Source organism: Cervus elaphus, chromosome 18, assembly GCF_910594005.1.
Source record: "Cervus elaphus chromosome 18, mCerEla1.1, whole genome shotgun sequence".
NCBI lineage: Eukaryota > Metazoa > Chordata > Mammalia > Artiodactyla > Cervidae > Cervus > Cervus elaphus.
The window spans coordinates 120,080,352-120,102,297 of record NC_057832.1 but is presented as its reverse complement, the minus strand read 5'-3'; the positions used below and the strand labels follow the sequence as shown (position 1 = coordinate 120,102,297).

The following is a 21,946-nucleotide window of genomic DNA, read 5'->3' as shown; positions in this document are numbered from 1 at the left end:
GGGGCTTAGGAAATTATATAATTTTCTTAAAATGTCATGGCATATGTCTAGAAAAGCTCCTGCCACCTCCTGAGAATATCTGACAGAAGCGTCTCTTTATCATCTCGTTGCAGAGCGAGCCCACTTTCTGTCAAGATGCTCCGTATGATGGATTCCAAAAGTCTTAACGAAAATGAATGCCAAAATACTACTATCTGTTCCAAAAGCACTTGCTAATCTCCTAAATATATTTAAAAAAAAAAAAAGAAAAAAAAACAAAGCGGGGAGGGGGACCACCACTCAGAACCATCTGCTGGAAATGCAACCCTAGAAACACTCCTGAGCACCCCCTTCTCAGCAGGCCCCCGGCCCCGACGGGTCAGGCCCGGAAAGGGGCCTGCATTCTGCAGTAACGCTTACAACGAACAGAAACACTTCCTAGCCGCGCTGAAAGTCACTTTATTAATTCATCCTATTTTATGAATTATTTCAAGACGCTTGATACCCAATTTTTTAAATGTACTTTTATTCATTTATTTGTTTGAAAAGTGTCACTCAGTCATGTCTGACTCTGTGCAACCCCATGGATTGTTGCCCACCAGGCTCCTCTGTCCACGGGATTCACCAGGCAAGAGGCCTGGAGTGGGTCGCCATTCCCTTCTCCGGGGGACCTTCCCGACCCTGGAATCGAACCTGAGTCTCCTGCACTGCAGATTCTTTCCCGTCCGAGCCACCAGGGGAGTATTTATTTAGTCAGCTGGTTGTTTTTGGCTGTGCTGGGTCTTTGGTGCTTCGGGGGGGCCCTCTCTAGTTGCAGCAAGCAGAGGCGACTCCCTATGGCCGCGCACGGGCTTCTGCTGCGGCGGCTTCTCTTGCCGCAGAGCACGGGCTTCCGTAGTTGCAGCTCAGACGCTTAGCTGCCCTGCAGCATGTGGGATCTTTCCGGACGAGGGATCAAACCTGTGTCCTCTGCACTGGCAGGCGGGTTCCCATCCATAGCCCACCAGAGAAGTCCTAAATTTTCTACGTAATTAATACATTCCACATCTTAACAAACTAATTTTATGATTTTTAAATATATATTAACCATTTGCCAGTTTTACTTTTTTTGAGCACACAGTAAATGAACAAGGTTTATGAAGACAAAAAAAAAAAAAGCAAGTCAACCCCACTTAAATCACGCTTGACTGCTCGGTCTCCAAGGATCTAAGGTGCTGGTGTCATAGGAGGCGGGGCAAGGCCTGGCCCTGAGACGCATCAGGTCAGTTTCTAAAAGGCAAGACCCATCTGAGGGCACTCCCAGGTTCTACTCAAGGACACAGAACAAGTGGGCACGCAAGACCTCCAGTCCAGGGCTTGCCAGAGCCAACCCAGGGGGCAAGGGACTCACCAAAAGGAAGGCAATATATACTGAGCTTCAAAACCCCAGACTATCCCCAGCTGAACCATTTTTCTAGAAGTATATCCCAACTAACAAATATAAATAAACTGAATGACTGACCCAAAGCTAAAGAAGCCTCCAGAAGCTAACAAGCAGGCCAGGAATCACTGAAATAACTACACGCAAGTCTGTGCTTTTAACAGGTCACATGGCCCACCAGCCCCAGGCCTTCCCAATACTACACACCTTGTACATAAATAAGTCTGCCTTCCCACATGATTGGAGTGTGAGTTGCAGGATGACCAGGACAGGGTGCTTTTTCTGGACTCTCTCCCACCCCTGGCACAGCCCTGACATGTAGCAGACACTCCATAAACATCTGCTGAATGACTTCTCACGGGGTGTAAGAGGAGGCAGTCACTGTCAAACCGCTGGCGGAGGAACCAGTGTTTGAAACGGCGCTGTTGCGAGGGGCGGGGGACAGTGCTGACAGTCAAAAAAACAATCTGATGAAACCAGAGAAGACCAAGTTCAGTGCAGTTGCTCAGTCATGTCCAACCCTATGCGACCCCAAGGACCGCAGCACACGAGGCTTCCCTGTCCATCACCAACTCCCAGAGTTTACTCAAACTCATGTCTATTGAATCGGTGATGCCATCCGACCATCTCTTCCTCTGTCGTCCCCTTCTCCTCCTGCCTTCAATCTTTCCCAGCATCAGGGTCTTTTCAAATGAGTCAGTTCTTCGCATCAGGTGGCCAAAGTATTGGAGCTTCGGCTACAGCATCAGTCTTCCAATGAACACCCAGGACTGATCTCCTTTAGGATGAACTGGTTTGATCCCCTTGCAGTCCAAGGGACTCTCAAGAGTCTTCTCCAACACCACAGTTCAAAAGCATCAATTCTTCAGCACTCAGCTTTCTTTATGGTCCAAATGTCACATCCATACATGACGGTAGTCAAGAGATACCTGGAGTAACAGGCAAATTTGGCCTTGGAGTCCAGAATGAAGCAGGGCAAAGGCTAACAGAGTTTTGCCAAGAGAATGCACTGGTCATAGCAAACACCCTCTTCCAACAACACAGAGATTAACCCTACACATGGACATCACCAGATGGTCAACACCGAAATCAGACTGATTTTATTCTTTATAACCAAAGATGAAGAAGTCCTATACAGTCAGCAAAAACAAGACCGGGAGGTGACTGGTGCTCAGATCATGAACTCCTTATTGCCAAATTCAGACTTAAATTGAAGAAAGTAGGGAAAACCACTAGGCCATTCAGGTATGACCGAAATCAAATCCCTTACAATTATACAGTGGAAGTGACAAATAGATTCAAGGGATAAGATTTAATAAGACTGCCTGAAAAACTATGGACAGAGGTTCATAACACTATCCAGGAGGCGGTGATCAAAACCATTCCCAAGAAAAAGAAAAGCCAAAATGCAATATGGTTGTCTGAAGAGGCCTTACAAATAGCTGAGAAAAGAAGAGAAGCTAAAGGCAAAGGAGAAAAGGAAAGATATACCTTTTTTAATGCAGAGTTCCAAAGAATAGCAAGAAGAGATAAGAAAGCCTTGGCTCAGTGATCAATGCAAAGAAACAGAGGAAAACAATATAATAGGAAAGACTAGAGATCTCATCAAGAAAATTAGATACCAAGGGAACATTTCATGCAAAGACAGGCTCAATAAAGGACAGAAACGCTATGGACCTAATAGAACCTGAAGATATTAAGAAGAGGTGGCAAGAACACACAGAAGAAATATACAAAAAAGATCTTCATGACCCAGGTAACCACAATGGTGTGATCACTCAGCTAGAGCCAGACATCCTGGAATGTGAAGTCAAGTGGGCCTTAGGAAGCATCACTGCGAACAAAGCTAGTGGAGGTGATGGAATTCCAGTTGAACTATTTCAAATCCTGAAAGATGATGCTGTGAAAGGGCTGCACTCAATATGCCAACAAATTTGGAAAACTCAGCAGTGGCCACAGGACTGGAAAAGGTCAGTTTTCATTCTAATCCCAAAGAAAGGCAATGCCAAAGAATGCTTAAACTACTACACAATTGCACTCATCTCACATGCTAGCCAAGAAATGCTCAAAATTCTCCAAGCCAGGCTTCAACAGTACATGAACCATGAACTTCCAGATGTTCAAGCTGGATTCACAAAGGGCAGAGAAACCAGAGATCAAATTGCCAACATCTGTTGGATCATCGAAAAAGCAAGAGAGTTCCAGAAAAACATCTACTTCTGCTTTACTGACTATGCTAACGTCTTTCTGTGGATCACAACAAACTGTGGGAAATTCTTAAACAGATGGGGATACCAGACCACCTGACCTGCCTCCTGAGAAATCTGTGTGCAGGTCAGGAAGCAACAGTTAGAACCGGACATGGAACAACAGACTGGTTCCAAATTGGGAAAGGAGTACGTCAAGGCTGTATATTGTCACCCTGTTTATTTAACTTATATGCAAAGAAGACCAAAGATATTGCTTGATACATCAGACACTGTTTAATGAAGACAAAGACAAAGAAGACAAAGACATTGCTTAATCTCTCCTTTACACCTGTGTGTGTGTAACAGGGTCACTTCAGAAACAAACCAACCTTGAAACAAATACAGCTGACTCTCATAAACAGAGGTTTGAACTGGGCAGGTCCACTTACAGGTGGATTTATTTTCAATAAATATACATAGAAGATCGTGTGCAAGACCTGCGTTCAAATGGAGAGCCTATCCTTACACAAGCGTAAGATGACTGAAATTTAACATAGACTTAATAATGTGTTAGTTTTCTTACTCCTTGTGTTACTTCCAAGGAGTCACATCATTGTACAGCGTGACTGCCCCTCCGCCCCCCAGTAACTGGAGAACCTGCAGATCCGGCTATCACTACGGGCAAGTGGTGGCGTTTAAATGCAACAGTGTTTCCAACTCTGTATCAGGAATTTGGCTGTTATACCGTTTGCCATAAAAATCTTTAACAATTCATTCTCCAGTGTAGAGGCTGGGCTACCAAGAAACTGTAATAGCAATTGCACTTGGCTTCCATCACATTCTGCCTCTGTGTTATCAATGCATGAACTGCACTGTAAATAAATCTGAATTTCTTCACGTTTCATTACCTTTTCATTTTTGATGTCTACTGTTAATAACTGTTTTATGTAATATAATATTGATGTAGGGACTGACAGATGATTCATCTTACGTACAGATGATGTAAACTTAGCAATATCGATAAATACAGTACACGACTGACTATAAAGAAAGCTGAGCACCAAAGAATTAATGCTTTCGAATTGTCGTGCTGGAGAAGACTCCTGAGAGTCCCTTGGGCTACAAGGAGATCAAACTAGTCAATCCTAAAGGAAATCAGTTCTGAATATTCACTGGAAGGACTGATGCTGAAGCGGAAACTCCAATACTTTGGCCACCTGATGCGAAGAGCTGACTCATTAGAAAAGACCCTGATGCTGGGAAAGATTGAAGGCAGGAGGAGAAGGGGACAACAGAGGATGAGATGGTCAGATGGCATCACGGACTCGACAGACATGAGTTTGAGCAAGCTACAGTATTTGGTGATGGACAGGGAAGCCTGGTGTGCTGCAGGCCATGGGGTCACAAAGAGTCGGACGCGACCGAACTGAACTGAACTGAACTGAAGGCTTCTGGTCAATGGAAGACTACTAGTAGTTAAGTTTTGGGAGAGTCAAAAAGTTATATGTAAATTTACAACTGTGCTGGGGTTGGTGCCCCTAACCTCAGTGTTGTCCAGAGGTTAGCGGTACAGAAAAATGCTAACATTTATTCAAATTAGGTGCTAAGTATCATTCACGTCTGTTATATTACTTTTTATATTTCTGAAAGGCAGCAGAGTGTATGCACTGGTTGGGGCCATGTGCTCCAGCACCAGACTGCTGGAGCTCAAATCCCAGCTCTCTCATTTGCCAAACGGGTATCTCTGTGCCTCAGTTTCTCCATCTGTAAAAGCGGGATCATAACACAGCCCACTTCCTAGGGGCAGTGAGCTAATGCATTAAACATGTAAACAGAAAGAGAACAAGCACAACAGCAGTGCTCTCCATATTTTTCATCTGCCTGCTACCATTTTTATGTGTGATTCAGTTCAGTTCAGTTCAGTAGCTCAGTCGTGTCCGACTCTTTGCGACCCCACGGGCTGCAGCACGCCAGGCCTCCCTGTCCATCACCAACTCCCGGAGCTTACTCAAACTCATGTCCATTGAGTCGGTGATGCCATCCAACCATCTCATCCTCTGTCGTCCCCTTCTCCTCCTGCCCTCAATCTTTCCCAGCATCAGGGTCTTTTCAAATGAGTCAGTTCTTCACATCAGGTGGCCAAAGTATTGGAGTTTCAGCTTCAGCATCAGTCCTTCCAAGGAATATTCAGGACTGATTTCCTTTAGGATGGACTGAAATACTTCCTAATTTAAATTTTTTTAAAAAAATGTTTCCAAAGCCGTTACGTTCCTGTGCCCCAAACCACACCACTCAGTCTTCCTGCTGTGCCCACTGTGAACACCACAGACACACTCGTGTGTGAAGTGGAGGAGATAAAATGCACCAACGCTGACGCTAAAGATACCAGGTGTCCTTCAACTGTGGCGTCTCATCCCCGTCTCCAGCCTGTGTGTCCTGAAACCGTGAAGAGCGGCCCACCGTGGCCAAAGGTCAGGCTCCACAGATGGATGCAGCCCTTTCGGGGCCCACGGCTCTAACATTCCACCCTCTGCGGATGATGCCGCCGCCGAGTGCCGCCCGGCAACAGCTGCCAGGGTGTTGGGGTTCTGAAGTCTCCGCGCTGAGACCGCACGGCTCTCACCGGAGGCCTCTGTCAGTCACATGGGTGCCGGGCGGCAGTGACGTGCCGCCAGCAACGACCTCCAAACCCAGCACCAAGAGACCATTAACAGCGTGGGTGCTAACCTCTATGAGGTCTTCCCTCCTCACCTTCCTGGCAAAACGGAAACCATTAAAACAAAAACACTGGCAAAAGCACACATTATTCAGATCCCTTTGTGGTAATCCAACGTCTTTATAAATTCTTCTGTGCTAATTTTGACACAGCATCAAACACACTTGAGGTTTTCTTACTTTGAATAATCACAATGTAAGGAACATCTTATAATATTTTTTGAGACATTCAAATTTTAAATTTCAACAAAATCTTCATCAACACAGGTCCATGTGGAACCTCAATGAGACCCTACTAATTAGAACGTTTGTACATGTAACTAACAAGTGGTCCTCCTACAATTCTCTCCTAGGAGGACAACCCAGTGTTGGACTGGCATGCCCCGGTGGAGACGATCTTACAACAGCTCAACTCCACAAAAATCATCAAGTAAAATACAACTCTTAAAATAGGGAAGGTATTCTAGACACCATTTATGCAAAGATACATTCCCACCAGCCTGCTAGCTAGAAGCCATGTGGTAGGCATATATGAGGATACTGAGAGAGGGAGGGGAGGGGAAGCACGGTCCTGGTCCTCGAAACGTTCCCCTAAATGCCCACCCGTTAGACACGGACACGGAAAACAAACTTATGACCATCAAAGGGGAAGGGGGAAGGAGGATAAATCAGGAGGTTGGGATTCGCAGATACACATGACTACACACAAAACAGATAAACACCAAGGTCCTACTGTATAACATAGGGAACTATATTCAGCATCTTGTAATAATCTGTAAGAGAAAAGAATCTGAAAAACAATGTGTGTGTAACTGGATCACTTGGCTGTATACCAGAAACTAACACAACGCTGTAGATCAACTATGCTCCACGTGCTCAATCGTGTCCGGCTCTGCGACCCCCGCGGACTGCAGCCCCCCAGGCTCCTCTGTCCATGGGATTCTCCAGGCAAGAACACTGGAGTGGGTTGCCATGTCCTTCTCCGGGGGATCCTCCTGACCCAGGAATTGAACCCCAAGTCTCTTGCATCTCCTGCATCAGCAGGCAGATTCTTTACCACTAGCACCACCTGAGAAGCCCTATATTTCAATTTAAAAAAAGAAAAATGTCATGTAAAAATAAAGTTTTAAAAACCATACAATAAAAGATGAGAATTAGGTTGTTTAAAAAAAGGTCACCTGTCAGAAACATGATTTCAGATTGCGCTTCTCACAGTAGCATGGCCTACATTATCTGGCAGGTGAGTTTAAGATGATCTGGGAAGGCATCTGGAAAGAAAGTACCAAGACTGACTGACCGGATCACCTGGGAAGCTTCTGAAAAATGCAGATTCCCAGGGCCTGTCCCAGAGTCACAGAGAAGGCACCTGGATTTTTGCATTTTAAACATCCCCTTCCTTCCTCCCCACCACCCTCAGCCACGGTTCTGAAGAACAACCAGTGCAGGAATCACTGACTCAACTATGTATCACATGCAGTCATCTCTGAATTTTTATAAAATGCAAGCTTCCCCATCCTCATGCTCACATTCTAACAAAAAAAGAGACAAGAATCAGCAAACTTCCTACCAGTAGCCAGTAAGAATATACACTGCATGGAAAGATGCCATTCAGAACAACAACAACACAGAACAACATTACCCCTGAGAATAAGACATATGATGGAAAGAACACTCCATATACAAGGAGACAGAGACACACCTCACTCATACAGGAAGAGTCAACAGTTTAAAAAGAAGCATCACGTATTATCACTAAACTCACCTATAAATTTAATGCGAAACCATTCAAAATCTGGGCCAATACTGAAGAAGGTGGTAGTAAATTTTACGCTGAAAATTACATTTAATTTTACAATTAAAAAGTTGAGGCCTCATCATAAGGAGAAGTTTCATATTATTTATCAATACTGTAAATGCATACACCATTTTATACAAATAGTTTAAATGCATACACCCCACTGTCCAAATAGCACATTTCTAGGAATTTACCCCACTGAAGCACTTTTACATGTATAAAAAGAAATGCACAAAAAACGTTCTCTACAGCAGTGTAATAGGAAAACAACAACAAAAAATGGAAATACTCAGATGCCATCAATTGAGGATAAATTAAATAAATATATTGCCATCATTCAATAAAATACTACACAATCATCAAAAATGAAGCAGACATGTTACTGGTCATATATACATATACTTTGAAAATAGTTGACCCAAAAAACGAATCAGTCAACAATGAAATCTAAGGGGAAATTAAAAACTACTTTGAGACAAATGACAAGGAAAACACAATCACACAATCTATGGGATGCAGCAAAAGCAGTTCTTAGGGGGAAGGTTCACAGTGAAAACAGCTGCAAGACAGTACGTATATTCACACTGCAGGGAGTTAAACGGGGCCCGGGGTGCTGGGTTCTAAGCGCAGCACTAGCTCTGGGGCTTCAGGAAGTTAAGGAATCCCTCCAGCTTCAGCGTCGTCACGAGCACACGGTAATAACAACCCCTCTGTCGTCGTTGTTTAGTTGCCCAGTCATGTCTGACTCTTCGTGACCCCATACGCTGTAGCCCACCAGGCTCTCTGTCCATGGGATTTCCCAGGCAGGAATACTGGAGTGGGTAGCCATTCCCTTCTCCAGGGACCACCCTGACTCGGGGATTGAACCAGCATCTCCTGCATTGCAGGCAGATTCTTCACCACTGAGGCACCAGGGAAGTTCAATGTCAATCCCTATCTCAGTGCTAAATATAACTGACCATTTCTAGAAAATATCTCCTAATCCAAAAGGTGAAAGGATCTCATAGTCAATAACTTCATTCAACTGCTGAATATTATTTGCTGTATAGTCACCAACTGTATTTCCTCCATGAACTGCCCATAGATAATTTTCCTACTGGACTTTTGGTGTCATCAATTTGTGTGAACTTCTACAGACCGAGGCTCGCTGGTGGCCCAGATGGTGACGTGTCTGCCTGCAACGTGGAAGACCTGGGTTCGACCTCTGCGTGGGAAGATCCCCTGGAGAAAGGGAAAGGCAACCCACTCCAGTACTCTTGCCTGGAGAATGCCATGGACAGAGGAGCCTGGCGGGTTACAGGCCAAGGGGTCGCAAAGAGTCGGACACGACCGAGCGACTTCACTTCACTTTACACACCGAGGGTGTAACGTTTGCTCACATATTTACTAACTTTTCTGAATTTGCGGTTTACCTGCAATTATACATTTTCTGAAAGATAATCGTTTCAACAATTTAGATGGTCAAATCTACCAATTATTTTCCTGAACAATTTCCTTTGCAGTTTCTACTCTGAAAGTCTCTCCCTACACTCATTTCCCTTCCAGTTCTGTGTACATCGATATACCCATACATGAAGAGCTATATCAGTCAGATTTTCCCAAGCATGTGTACATGAAGAATTAAGATTGACAACCTTCACATTAAAAGGCTTTTTTTAATGTTTATCTGAAAACCATCTTCCCAAAGGACAGCCAGCGTGGTGCAGCCAAGCGCCCTTCTCAACACACATAAACCCTGCTTACAGAGAGCAGTCTTCTCAAACACAGGGCCACCTTCCGAGCATCCCGGACCTGGAGCCTCTTCTCATTGGGAAATCAGGACAGATCGGAGATACAGAAGCAGAATCAAGGGCTGCACGAGGCAGGGCCAAGAGTGACAACTCTGCTGCTAACCAGTATGTCCCCACACTTCAGACTTTCAGACACTCGCACCAGGTACCTTGGGAAGTCTCGCTCCCATTCTGACACCCCACCCGTTTTGCCTTCCACTCTATTCTCGTGTATCCTCCGATGTCTCTGTCTGCAAACACAACACATCCTTATTCGCCGCAAACATTCTAAAAGGCCCTTGTACAAAGCTTCTTCCACTCCCCGTATTAAAGGCCCCTCTCTGCACAGAACTGCCTGCAGTGAGGAGGGCTGATCTGACTGCTGTCAGCTCGACGCACTTACCTACATTCCTCCTACAGCCGGGTGTCTAGAGCAGAAGGTCACAGTGTCAGCTCAACCAATTTATGTTTGAAAGCGGAAATGTCACATCTTAAAACAGCGTTTTTAACACTGTATCCAGGATGGAGGTTCTTTTGTGTGAGACCCCTTATGAGGTCCAGCCTCAAACCCCAAATTCAACCAGAATAGCTCTACCCACTCCTAAGATGTTCTGTTTAAATTTTTTAAAAAGTGACTAACCTGCCTCAGAGCATGATTTTGATAAAACTAAAATTGTTCCCAGGTCTTAATGATAATGTTCTAAATAATACACACTCCATACACTGTATACTGCAGAAATTAATATATAATCATAATCAAGTCCTTCAAACATTCCTTGGGTTGTCATATAGAAAATGGTAGTTTCTGTTTACAAGACACAGTTAAATACGTAAGTTCAAATTGATTATTTTATCTAAACCCAATAGTCTTTTTCTTTTTCTCTATTTGGTCTGTAAATTTTACATTACCCAATGTATATGTCCAATTCTACATGCTAAGTCACTTCAGTCATGTCTGACTCTGTGTGACCCCATGGACTGTAGCCCACCAGGCCCCTCTGTCCATGGGATTCTCCAGGCAAGGATACTGGAATGGGCTGCTGTGCCCTCCTCCGGGGATCCTCCTGACCCAGGGATGAACCCACATCTCTTAGGTCTCCCGCATCGGCAGGCGGGTTCCTTACCACTAGCACCGCCTTTGCTCCATGTCTGGTAAATATATGATCGGACATGTGGCCTCTTTATGGGTTTGGGGCATTATCAAGTGAATTCTGACTTCCACGGTAAAACGGTAGACTAAACACGTGATCCAATTCACTCTGTCCCGAAGCCCCACTAAAACCAAAACAAAATGATTCTTTCTAAGATGCAGAAACCACAACAAAAGGGAGAAAAGAAGAGGCGGCAACTGCAGGAATCTGGGCCTGGAAGGCTGAGGATCAGCGCTAACTGCCCTGGGGACACCGGAAACTGGTGGTGGGCAAAGCTGAGACCCGGCCCCACACACCCGGGACCCTGAAGAAAGGCCCCGTAACAGGCAGCCACACAAGCCAGAGGATCCAGGACTGAAGGGCCCAAAACACGGGCCAAGATGAGCGTGCCCCCACTCTGCACCGGGGCGGCTGCTCTCCCCGACCCCCGCGTCCCCGCAAGCTGACTCTGGGAGTGCAGAGCGAGGCTTGGAGCGTGAAGCAAGGTCACCGGCCTGGGCGAGTCCAGGAACCACTCTGAGAATTACGACTGAACACGGACAGCCCGGACAGCTGAGACGGGCTCGCCCACGGCCTCCCCACTCCCAACCCGGCTCTCAGAGCACAGACCCGGCCTCCAAGCAGAGGGTCAGAAGTGCACTCTCAGCGGAAAGTGACCAGCCCAAGAGGAAAGACCCGGAGACCGTTAAGACAGAAGCTATTCCAACAACAATCCACCTGTGGTGGTGGTGGCTTAGTCGCCAAGTCGTGTCTAACTCTTGCGACCCCATGGACTGTAGCCCACCAGGCTCCTCTGTCGATGGGCTTCTCCAGGCAAGAAGACTGGAGTGGGTTGCCATTTCCCTTCTCCAGGGCATCTTCCCGAACAAGGAATCGAACCCGGGTCTCCTGCATTAGCAAGGCAGATGATTTACCGACTGAGCTATGAGGGAAGCCACCTGTATCACCCGCCAAACCTACAGACCTAATCTATTCCACAAGGCAGGACTTCCCTGGTGGTGCAGTGGGTAAGAACCGGCCAGCCAATGCAGGGGAGACGGGTTCGACACCTGGCCGGGGAAGATTCCACAAGCTGTGGAGCAACTGAAACCTGTGCCATAACTACCGGGCTCACAGACTCAGTGCCGAGAGCCTGTGCTCTGCAACAGGAGAAGCCACTGCAAGGAGAAGCCCTCGCACCGCGGCGAGAGAGTAGCCCCACAGCAACGAAGACCCAGCGCAACCAAAATTAAATAAGTGAAATTCTTAATTAATTAAAAAATAAGGCAGCAGCAACTTTCATAGAACAAGAAGCAATAAACAAGAAACACACTAAAGACAGGAACACCTAACACATCATTCTCAGTTACAGACGGAGTAAGTGGACCCTGAAGCTGGGAAAGATTGAAGGCAGGAGGAGAAGGGGACGACAGAGGATGAGATGGTTGGATGGCACCCCTGATGCAATGGACATGAGTTTGAGCAAGCTCCAGGAGTTGGTGATGGACAGGGAGGCCTGGCCTGCTGCAGTCCATGGGGTCGCAAAGAGTCAGACACGGCTGAGCGACTGAACTGAAGTGGACAAAAATAAGCAGAAGACCTCAATAACAGCATTAATTAGATAGCTCATACAGATATACTCAGAACACACCCACAGGGAATATACCTCTTCAGAAATACACAGAGAACATTCACAAACTGCCCATATCTCAGACTCAGTGAAGTCTAAAGAAGAGAATATAAACAGCACTCTGACCATAATGTAATTAAACTAGAATTAAAAACAAAATTTGAAAAGGCCCTTCTACTTGAAAATTTTCAAACATACCTGTATAGAAATACTGAGTTAAGAGGGAAACTCAAAAGAAAAACACAGAAATTTCTTGAAAATGATAATGATAAACTATACCCAAATCCCAGTAAGGGATACATACAGTTAAAGACTAAGAGCTGGGGACTCTCCTGGCGATCCAGTGTTAAGAGTTTGCCTTCCAATGCAGGGGATGCAGGCTCCATGCCTGGTCAGGAAGCTAAGATCCTACAAACCTCCCAGCCAAAACACCAAAAGGAGAAACAGACACAATACTGTAACAAATTCAACACTTTAAAAATGGTTCACATCCAAAAGAAATCTTTAAAAAAAGACATAACAGCCAAATTTTCACAGCATCAAATTCCTTTTCAATACAAAGGGAAAATTAAAATGAATTTAATATCCAACCCAAAAAACAAACAAAAAAAAGGAAAGCAGAGGGGATAAAAGTAGAAATAAATGAGTCAAAAAAACAGAAAAATAATAGAATAAGTGAACCCCAAAGCTTATTCTTTAAAAAAAAAAAAAATCCCACAAGTTAGGTAAGTCCTAAAGAAAAAAGGATGAAGACAAGATAGATAAATTTGAGTGACAAAGAAAAAACATAACCTTAAAAACAGAGATTTTTAAAAATCATGGCTACTATATATATAAATTTGAAAAAGTTAGATAAAACAGAATTGTTTTCAGACAAATACAACCAAAATTGATTGGACTTGAGATGGGGCATTTAACCAGCCTCAGAAGAAATACAAAGAGGAGCAGTGAAATCCTACCAAGACCTTAAAACTCAGATAATACCAAAATTACTTAAACCACCCCAGAGCACAGAAAAAGAAAGAAAACTTCTTCCTTTGTTTCACAAAGACAGTGTAACACTGATCCCACACTCTGACAAAGAACGCACCAGAAAACTAAACTATAACTCATACTAAGTCCCGATGCGAAAACCTAAATGAAGTAGTAACAGAATCTACCTACACATCAAAAAATAAGGCATCATGATCAAGTGGGGATTATTACGGAATGCAGGAATGCTTCGACATCAGGAAATCCACTATGTGAACTAAGAAAGAAAACCACACGTTCCATTTATGACAAAGAAATCATGTAACATGCAACATGCATTCATGTTTTAACATTCCAAAACACAGCAGTTGACAGATACTTCTTACCATATTTGGATAGCTTTCTTAACATGTATTTGTATAGGTGTATATACGGTGGCTCAGACGGTAAAGCGTCTGCCTACAATGCAGGAGACCCCAGTTCGATCCCTGAGTCGGGAGGATCCCCTGGAGAAGGAAATGGCAACCCACTTCAGTATTCTTGCCTGGAGAATCCCATGGATGGAGGAGCCTGGTGGGCTACAATCCACGGGGTCGCAAAGAGGGACACGACTGAGCGACTTCACTTTATATATATAGACACAAACAGCAGCCCAAAAGCCTGCATCTTACTTATTTTAGAAACACCAGAAACTATTCCACTAAAATAAGAACAAAAGGATAATGCCCACTAACTCCACTCCTAGTTAACACTATGTGGAGGCGATGGCCACTGCAGCGTGTCAGAAAAAAAACAAAAGTAAGCAGAGCTCCTAAAAATGGAAAGGGAAAACCATCTCTATTTGCCCGTGACAGAATTCTCTATCTGAAAAACCCTAAAGATGGGGGAAAAAATTCATTCAAACAACAAAAATCATTTAGTAATTTAGTAAAGAAGCAGATTATAAAATTAACACAAAATAAATGCCTTTAATATAGTGAAGAAAAAAAGAAAATAGAATGGAAGAGAAAATGTCATTTACAGTAGCCAAAAAGAAAACCACATAACTAGGTGATTAACAAGAAAGCTACCTGAGGTAAACACAATATTCCTACAAGACGCAAAACAGACTTGAACTGATGGAAAGAATACACCGTATTCTCTGGTGGGAAGACAGCATCATAAATACAATAGTCCTCATTAACATACGAGTTTAATGCAATCCAAATCAAAATATCATCAGCAGCTTTCCCCCCGGAACTAAAAGAAGAAACTGCATGTAAAGAGCATTTGGAGACATAATAAGGAAGAATAGACTGGAAGACACTTGTTACAAAATGAGGTGGAGAACCTTCCCTGGTGCTCCCAAGGCAGGGGGCCTGGGTTCCATTCCTGTGCAGGGAGCATCCCACATGCTCCAATCGACCCCAAGCGAAGCAACTAGGACCCAGCATGGCCACATAAATAAATAAAGTTTAAAAAAAAAAGATGAGGTGGGTACATGTATATGTACGGTTGAGTCCCTTCCCTGTTCTCCTGAATCTGTCGCAACACTGTTAATTGGCTAGACCTCAACACAAAATACAAAGTTCAAAAAAAAAAAAGACTAAAAAGTCCAAACAATATTATCTGACAATAATAATTCTTTCCAGTGAACACAGTGATTTATTTTTCTGGATGATTTACTATCAAATAAAGTAAGAGTCATTTATACTCTTAAAAATGAGGTGGCTGGGACACCAACCTCATCTGATATGAAGTCGTAAAGCCTCAGGAGTTAAACTCAGTGATGTTGCCATATAAGCAGACAGGTTCAGGCACCCAAAATGAATCCAGAAATAAACAACTGCATAGACAAATGCAGTACGCAATAAAAGCAGTATTTTCAAGCAGTGTTTTGTTATGCTTTTTGTTTTTCATAAATGAGGCTGAGATAAATGGGACATCCAGAAGGAAAGAAGACAGAATTGGCTCCAACTAGGCCATCCTCATACCCCATCCCAGGATAAATTTCAAGTGGAACAGAGATTTACATAAAATCTGGGAATGGGGAGGGGGAACACCCATCTTAACTATGATTCAAAATCCAACAACAATAAGGAAAAGATAAATAAACCTACTGCTTTAAAAAAAAAGTCTTTGCATGGCAAAAGACAAATGATACATAGATAGGGAAAATGTGTTTGCAGCTTGTATCACAAAGGGCTGATGCCTCCATGTGCAGGAAAGAGGCCTTGGATTGCTCTCCCTGCCAAGGTAAAGTGAAGGTTTGCTTCTAAGTTTGGCCTCTGGCTGGCATCTGGGAACTTAAGATTTCAGGAGGGCTCCCACCATGCCCCAAATACAGTGTATGCTGAACACCTGCTTTCCTTCTGGGGCTGGAATTCCGGTTTGTGCCAGGCAGAAGGTGCCACGACCAGCCCAAGAGAAACTCTGGGCACTGACTGTCTATGGAGCTTCCCCAGTGAACACGGTTCACATGCCTGTCACACTGGATGTCAGTGACTCCACTGAGAAAAGACTCGGGATGCCCACGGCTGACTCCCCCATGCTCCGCCCCACACGCCTTTCCTCTTGGCTGTTTTCACCTTTTCATTGCCATCCTGGGATTGTCCCCAGCAAATCTGTGACCCTGGGGGTGGCCTGTGGGACCCTCAACACACCCTAAATCCACAAGGAGCTTCCAAAAAATAAAGCAGCAAAAGGCCGAAGGGCCGCAGAAAAACGGGCTAGAGAAATGAAGACAGAAAACGGAAATGCAGATGCCACTTCATCACGTGGAAAGACGCTCATCTTCCCACATAATAAGAAATTCAAATTAAAACGATACCATTTCCCACCTTCCAGATTGGTGAAAAGAAAAAAACTTCTTTAACTCGGCAATTACAGAGATGAGTCTGTAAGACGTAAGCACTGTCACAGGTCGCTGGGGAAGACACACACGCCGGGGAGGGATCTGACACGATCCAGCAAAAGTACCTTATGACTCAGAAGTCCCACTTCTAGAAACCTGTCTCAGAGATGCTCCAGCAAAAAAAAAAAAGAAAAGAAAATGCAAAAAAAGACGAATGCCCAGCACTGACTACACTGCAGTCTTTTGATAAAATGCTCAAAAATGGATGGGGACATGTCTCAAGACGACCAGAACAGCCTGAATGGGGCTTCCACTACTGGACAGCTGAAGCATGAAAACAAGGAAAGGCAGTAAGAAATCATAAACCAGTGAATGTAGTAACAATCACACAAGTAACTCTTTGAAAAGCGTAACCCATACAGATGATAAGTAAAAGGGAGCTACTGGAAAGTGCACCCTTTTTGTAAAATGTTAACTAATAAATAAACACACACACACACACATTTTGCAACCATCGCTGTAATCATCAATTAGAACAAGAATACCACCAATGGACACTAAAACTAATGGGTGAAAAGTGTTAAGGCAGAACAGGGTATTTACACAATCTCGTAACCTCTCTCCACAAAAGACATGAATTACAAAGGGGAAAACAGTAACCACACAGTGAGAAATCTAGTGGACAGCACTATATCCAATGATCCAAGTGAACTTCATCGACTGTCTTAAGCCTCCTGATAAGAGGAGTAAGTTCTAGGGAGATGGTGGACAGCACAGAGATGATATTAGTAGCACTGTATTTTTATACACTTGAAAGTTGCCAAGACAAGTGGATCTTACATGTTCTCCCCACAAGAATAGGGTAATTACAATGACAGGATGGAGGGGTCAGTAATGCAATATGATATTCATTCTGCAATATACAAACCCACCAAACCAGCACATTGTAACCTTAAACTTATGCAACATAATATGTCAGTTACTTCTCAATAAAGTTGGTGGTGGGGAGGGGGCGGGGGGAGCTTCTGATTTGATGCACGAAGAAGCTCTGACATAACTTCTCTGGTACCCCTGACAAAAACACACACCCAGTGACTACTGTAAGGAAACACCAGGCAAATGTAAATTGAGGAGCATTATCCGTAACAACTGGCTGCCAAAAATACCAACGTCCTGAAAGACAGAAAAAGGCTAAGGAGCTGGTCCAGGGAAACGAGACTAAAAAGACATGATGACAAGCAAACACGGTGTATGGTGCTGGATGAGGGCGGAGGGGTGAGCGTCCAGAGACATACAGGGACCATTCACGGGATCCAGACCGCAGAGCAGATAACACTACGGCATAAACGTTACATTTTCTGGTTCTGATCACTGGTCTGTGATTATATGTTCTCATAAAGGATACACTGAAGTACCCTGGTGTAAACAGCAGGATGGCTGCAACTCACAAACAGTTCAGAAAGATAATAACGTGTAAAGTATACAGAGAATAATAAAGCACATGTTAGTAGTTAGAAAGCTGGATGGAGACTATATAGCATTTTTTTTGGGGGGGTACTCTTCTTGCAGCTTTTCAGAAGATTTGAAATTTCTCAAAATAAGTTTAAAGAACACAAAAATCTTCAAAAATACAAGTTCAGTTAGGAAAAGTCAGGCTAGTACTAGTCTCTGAACACTCTGGAGCCCAGTAACTCACTTAAGTGGATGAAGCTTCGTCTCTGGAGCAGGCAGAGCTGTGGTCCATGTCATCCCAGCCCCCAAAACACCTGAGCTCACCAAGCTGGTCTCAGGGTTTATTAGATGAGGCCAGGCTCCCAGGATGAAATTTATTTGCTATTTTTAAAAAGTACCATGTAGTGTACTGTCTTCTCAATCATAAATGCCCACTATGTATAATTCAGTGTGAATTTTTCTTTTAAAATGTAGTACTAGAAAAAGCTTTTTCACCTGAGAAACAGGTATTTCTCTTCTTCCCTGATGACAGGCATTACATAACCGACGATGACTCTCTCGTCATCTTGTCATACAGGAAGGCCAAGGTTGAGGCCAAACCAGCTGCACTACTGGCCTACAGTTTAAGGTGATTTTCCAGGCCCGTTCTTTTCTCTGGTCCTAGTTATTTTTATCTGCATTTTATCCCTTTTGATCCTATTTTGAGGCAAAGGTCAATCCAAAATCACTAGGCTCTGCAGGACACATAAGCAGCAGTAATATGCTTAAATAAACTTGGGCTCTTCCAGGCTGCTTCTCCTGGCCACACACCGGACACTGCAAATTCATGACTGACCATCCCTGTTTCCACAACAGACTATGTCCACGTGAAACCCCCTGGGAGGATTCCCGGCCACTATTCCTAAGTCCTGACACAAAGCCTACAACAGCCTCAAGACGATAATATAACTTGGGCCCATAAAATAAAGATATCCTGAAGTTACACCGCCACGTGAGATACCACCTACCTCAAACGGTCATGACTGAGCACCACACTTCTGATATTTATAGCAAGAATGATGAGTAAGGCTCCCAGCTTACTAACATTAAAGTTATGACAAAGCCTGTGGGCACATTTTATGGTTTCTACCAAGAAAAGCTTTTATTTCAACAGTTTTATGAGACCAAAACCACAAAAACCTCACGTGCAAATGTGGGGATGAAAGATTCTTTGACCAGCTGCCTTCTCTCCTGATACAACCAGACCTCAGGTGGGTGTGGGGTGAACACTAGATGGTGGGAGAAGGGGACGAATAAGGAAGCCAGTACCTGCGGGGGGGGGGGGGGGCGGGTGTTCCTATCAACACTGTTTTTGGCTCGGTTTTGGGTAGCAAAACAACTACTGAAATAAAGAGCCCCAAAACTTCTGGTACAATGTGTATCTCTGAAAGGAAAATTAATACATGCAAAGAGGCAGTTTTTTTCCAGCTTGTAACCACTCCTTTTTCTGCAGCAAAAGGAAAGAACAATCCGTAGGAGATGGACTGTAGCAAATTAAGGGAGACACCCCCACAAGGTTGTCAAGGCAACTAAACCAAGTGCATTTCTCTACAGAGAAGAATCAAGACTAAGGTGAACGTGGGGTGGAATATTCTGTGGCAAAAAATGACTAAAATCTCATCTTGAAAAAATCTTTTTAAGAGGCTAAACTTACTTCCAGGCTATTTTATTAAGCACTTCACCTACAGTGCAAGCAGGCAAGCTTGAATTTCTAAACCAAAAGCTAAATGGATTCAGCGAGCACCTTCCTAAAAATGAGCCGAGCCTGGGCCACTAGAAAGGACCGGGAGATTTCCGAAGGGTCTCTTTCCGAAGTGGCATATTTCCGAAGTGGCATATCTCAACATCAAAAGAAGCATTCACGGCCCACAAGCAACGGGGTTGGGGGGTAGAGATAAAAACTATACTACCACCAACAGCCTTTCCCACATTTTAGATTTTTCTGTTTTTCAAAATGGAGTCTTTTTTAACATTCTTAACTGCAAAGGCAACTCTAGGCAAACTAAAGCAAGACCTTAGCCTGACTGAGCCATTCAATACTGGAAGAGGACAGAGTGGGCTGAAAAAAAAAAAAAAATTTAAAGATGTCAACTTGGGAGACGGGTGTAAAAACCTCCCACAAGTAAGTGATAAAGAAACCCTATCAGCGAGGAGAAATGGCCTGCGGTTGGGGACCCAGGACGAGGGCCACTTTTTAATTAGAAGGCAGGGGCGCCGAGAGGCAGGCGGAAGGCGAGGGAACGGCAGCGGGGTGCGCAGCCGGCACCCCAGGAGGCGGAGGGGTCCCGAGGAGGCCCGGCCGAAAGCAGGGAGGAGGCCGGGAGGCCACGTCTCCCCTCGGCTCCCTCCCCAGCAAGGTGAGCGAGTCAGGGGGCCCCTGGACAGGTGAGGGCCGCGACCCGAGCCCGGGCCCGGAGCGCCCCAGGTGAGACCGGGGGGCCGGGCCGCGGGGCAGGCAGGCGCCCGGCGCGCCGGGGCCGGAGCGGGCGCCCGCGGCTCTTACCCGGTGCCGCAGTCCACCACGCAGGGAGGCAGGGAGCCCGCCATGCTCGGCCCACGCGGCCGGCCTGGGAGGCTCCCCCGATCGCCGGCCCGCTCGCCGCCCCGCGCCGCCGCCGGGCTCCCGGGAGCCTCCGCAGCGCCGCCGCCGGGAGCCCGGATGCTCTCAGCCGGCCCACGTGACGCCCCGCCCACCCACCGCCGCCTGACCAATCACGGTGCGGACACGCCCTGTCCCCGCCCCCTCCCGCCCGCCATCTTTAGTGCTGGCAGCGGGGCCTCGTTGTCCGTACGTCCCACCTTGCTGCGGGAGAGGTTGTGAGCTCTTCTGACTTACGGTGGACTTGACCCCGAAGCCTGACTCTTCATCTTTTTAAGTGTCCGCTCAAATGTCACCTTCTCAGGAAAGTTGTCCCTGCTCATCTGCTAGGTGGCCCCTCCCCCCCTGCACCTTACTCACTATCTCAACAATCTATTGCTTTGCTTCACAACATTTGGAGCAAATTTATACCGTGTATATATATTTATTTGTACTCCTATAGCGGGCTATAGGCTCCGCTAGATACGACTCCTGAACGTCTTACCATTGATGACAAGGATGCGCAGCACAGTATTTGGTGCATTCATGGGAAACACCCAAATGTTTTCTGAATAAAGAAAAAAATACTTGACGTTAGAATTTTTACACCTGTCAGAACACCGCATGCTTTCCTCTATAGAAGAAAAACCCGTGCAACAAATGCACGGACAGCTTTAAGGGGTGATTGACCTTCGATCAGGTTAACACTACACCAGGATCATTATGGAACATGTCCTCAAGTGTCAAAGGTGGAGTGATGTCCAAAAGATCTTCCTGGAACCCGGACCAAAGTAGGCACCACTGACCAACTTCTGAAGGTAGCCAAGGTCCCACTTGCTTCCTCCTCCCTCCCTGTCATATATTCCTGACCTTACTTTTTAGGACTCTTCTGGAGACGTAGTTCCATGCAGTTTAACTGATATTAAAAGCGTTTTTAAACTGTTTTTCCCTAAGAGAAGTAGTGGTAGATTACTTGATCACTTTAGACAACCCATGATGATGCCTTTTTTTTTTTCCTTAATCTATTCAGGTCAAATAAGGCCCAGTTCTAGAAAATTTTCGAGGGACCTAGAAAGAGAAGTAGAAGGTGGGAAGAAAAGAAAGGTGAGGAGTGTGGAGGAAAGCCTGTATAGGATCCCGAGGCTGAGGGCAAAGGCTCACTTGCCTCCTTCGTGTTTTGCCAAGGCCCTGGCCAACCCCCCTGTTCCAGGCCCTCATCAGAAAGCTGTGGACAAACTCTAAATTGCAGACAGTCAGCACTGCCACCTCTTTCTTTCACTTAACACATATTTATCAAGTGCCTACTATGGGACAGGCCTTGCATCAGATGGGGCATGAAACAATAAATGAGACATTTGCAGTCTTTGCCCTAAAGACTTTATTGTTTTTTAATATGTATTTATTTACTTACTTGGCTGCACCGGGTCTTCATTGTAGCATGCAGG

General features: G+C 45.0%; 1 protein-coding gene across 1 annotated transcript in view; it reads right to left on the bottom strand.

The window, feature by feature from the left end:
• Positions 1-20,576, bottom strand: part of ACTR3B (actin related protein 3B) — a 69,414-nt gene extending 48,838 nt beyond the window's left edge. The window contains exon 1 of the mRNA XM_043872323.1: positions 20,427-20,576. Within this exon, the coding sequence (XP_043728258.1) occupies positions 20,427-20,470 (44 nt within the window). The 5' untranslated portion in view covers positions 20,471-20,576. The remainder of the gene's footprint in view (positions 1-20,426) is intronic.
• Between the last annotated feature and the right edge of the window lie 1,370 nt (positions 20,577-21,946).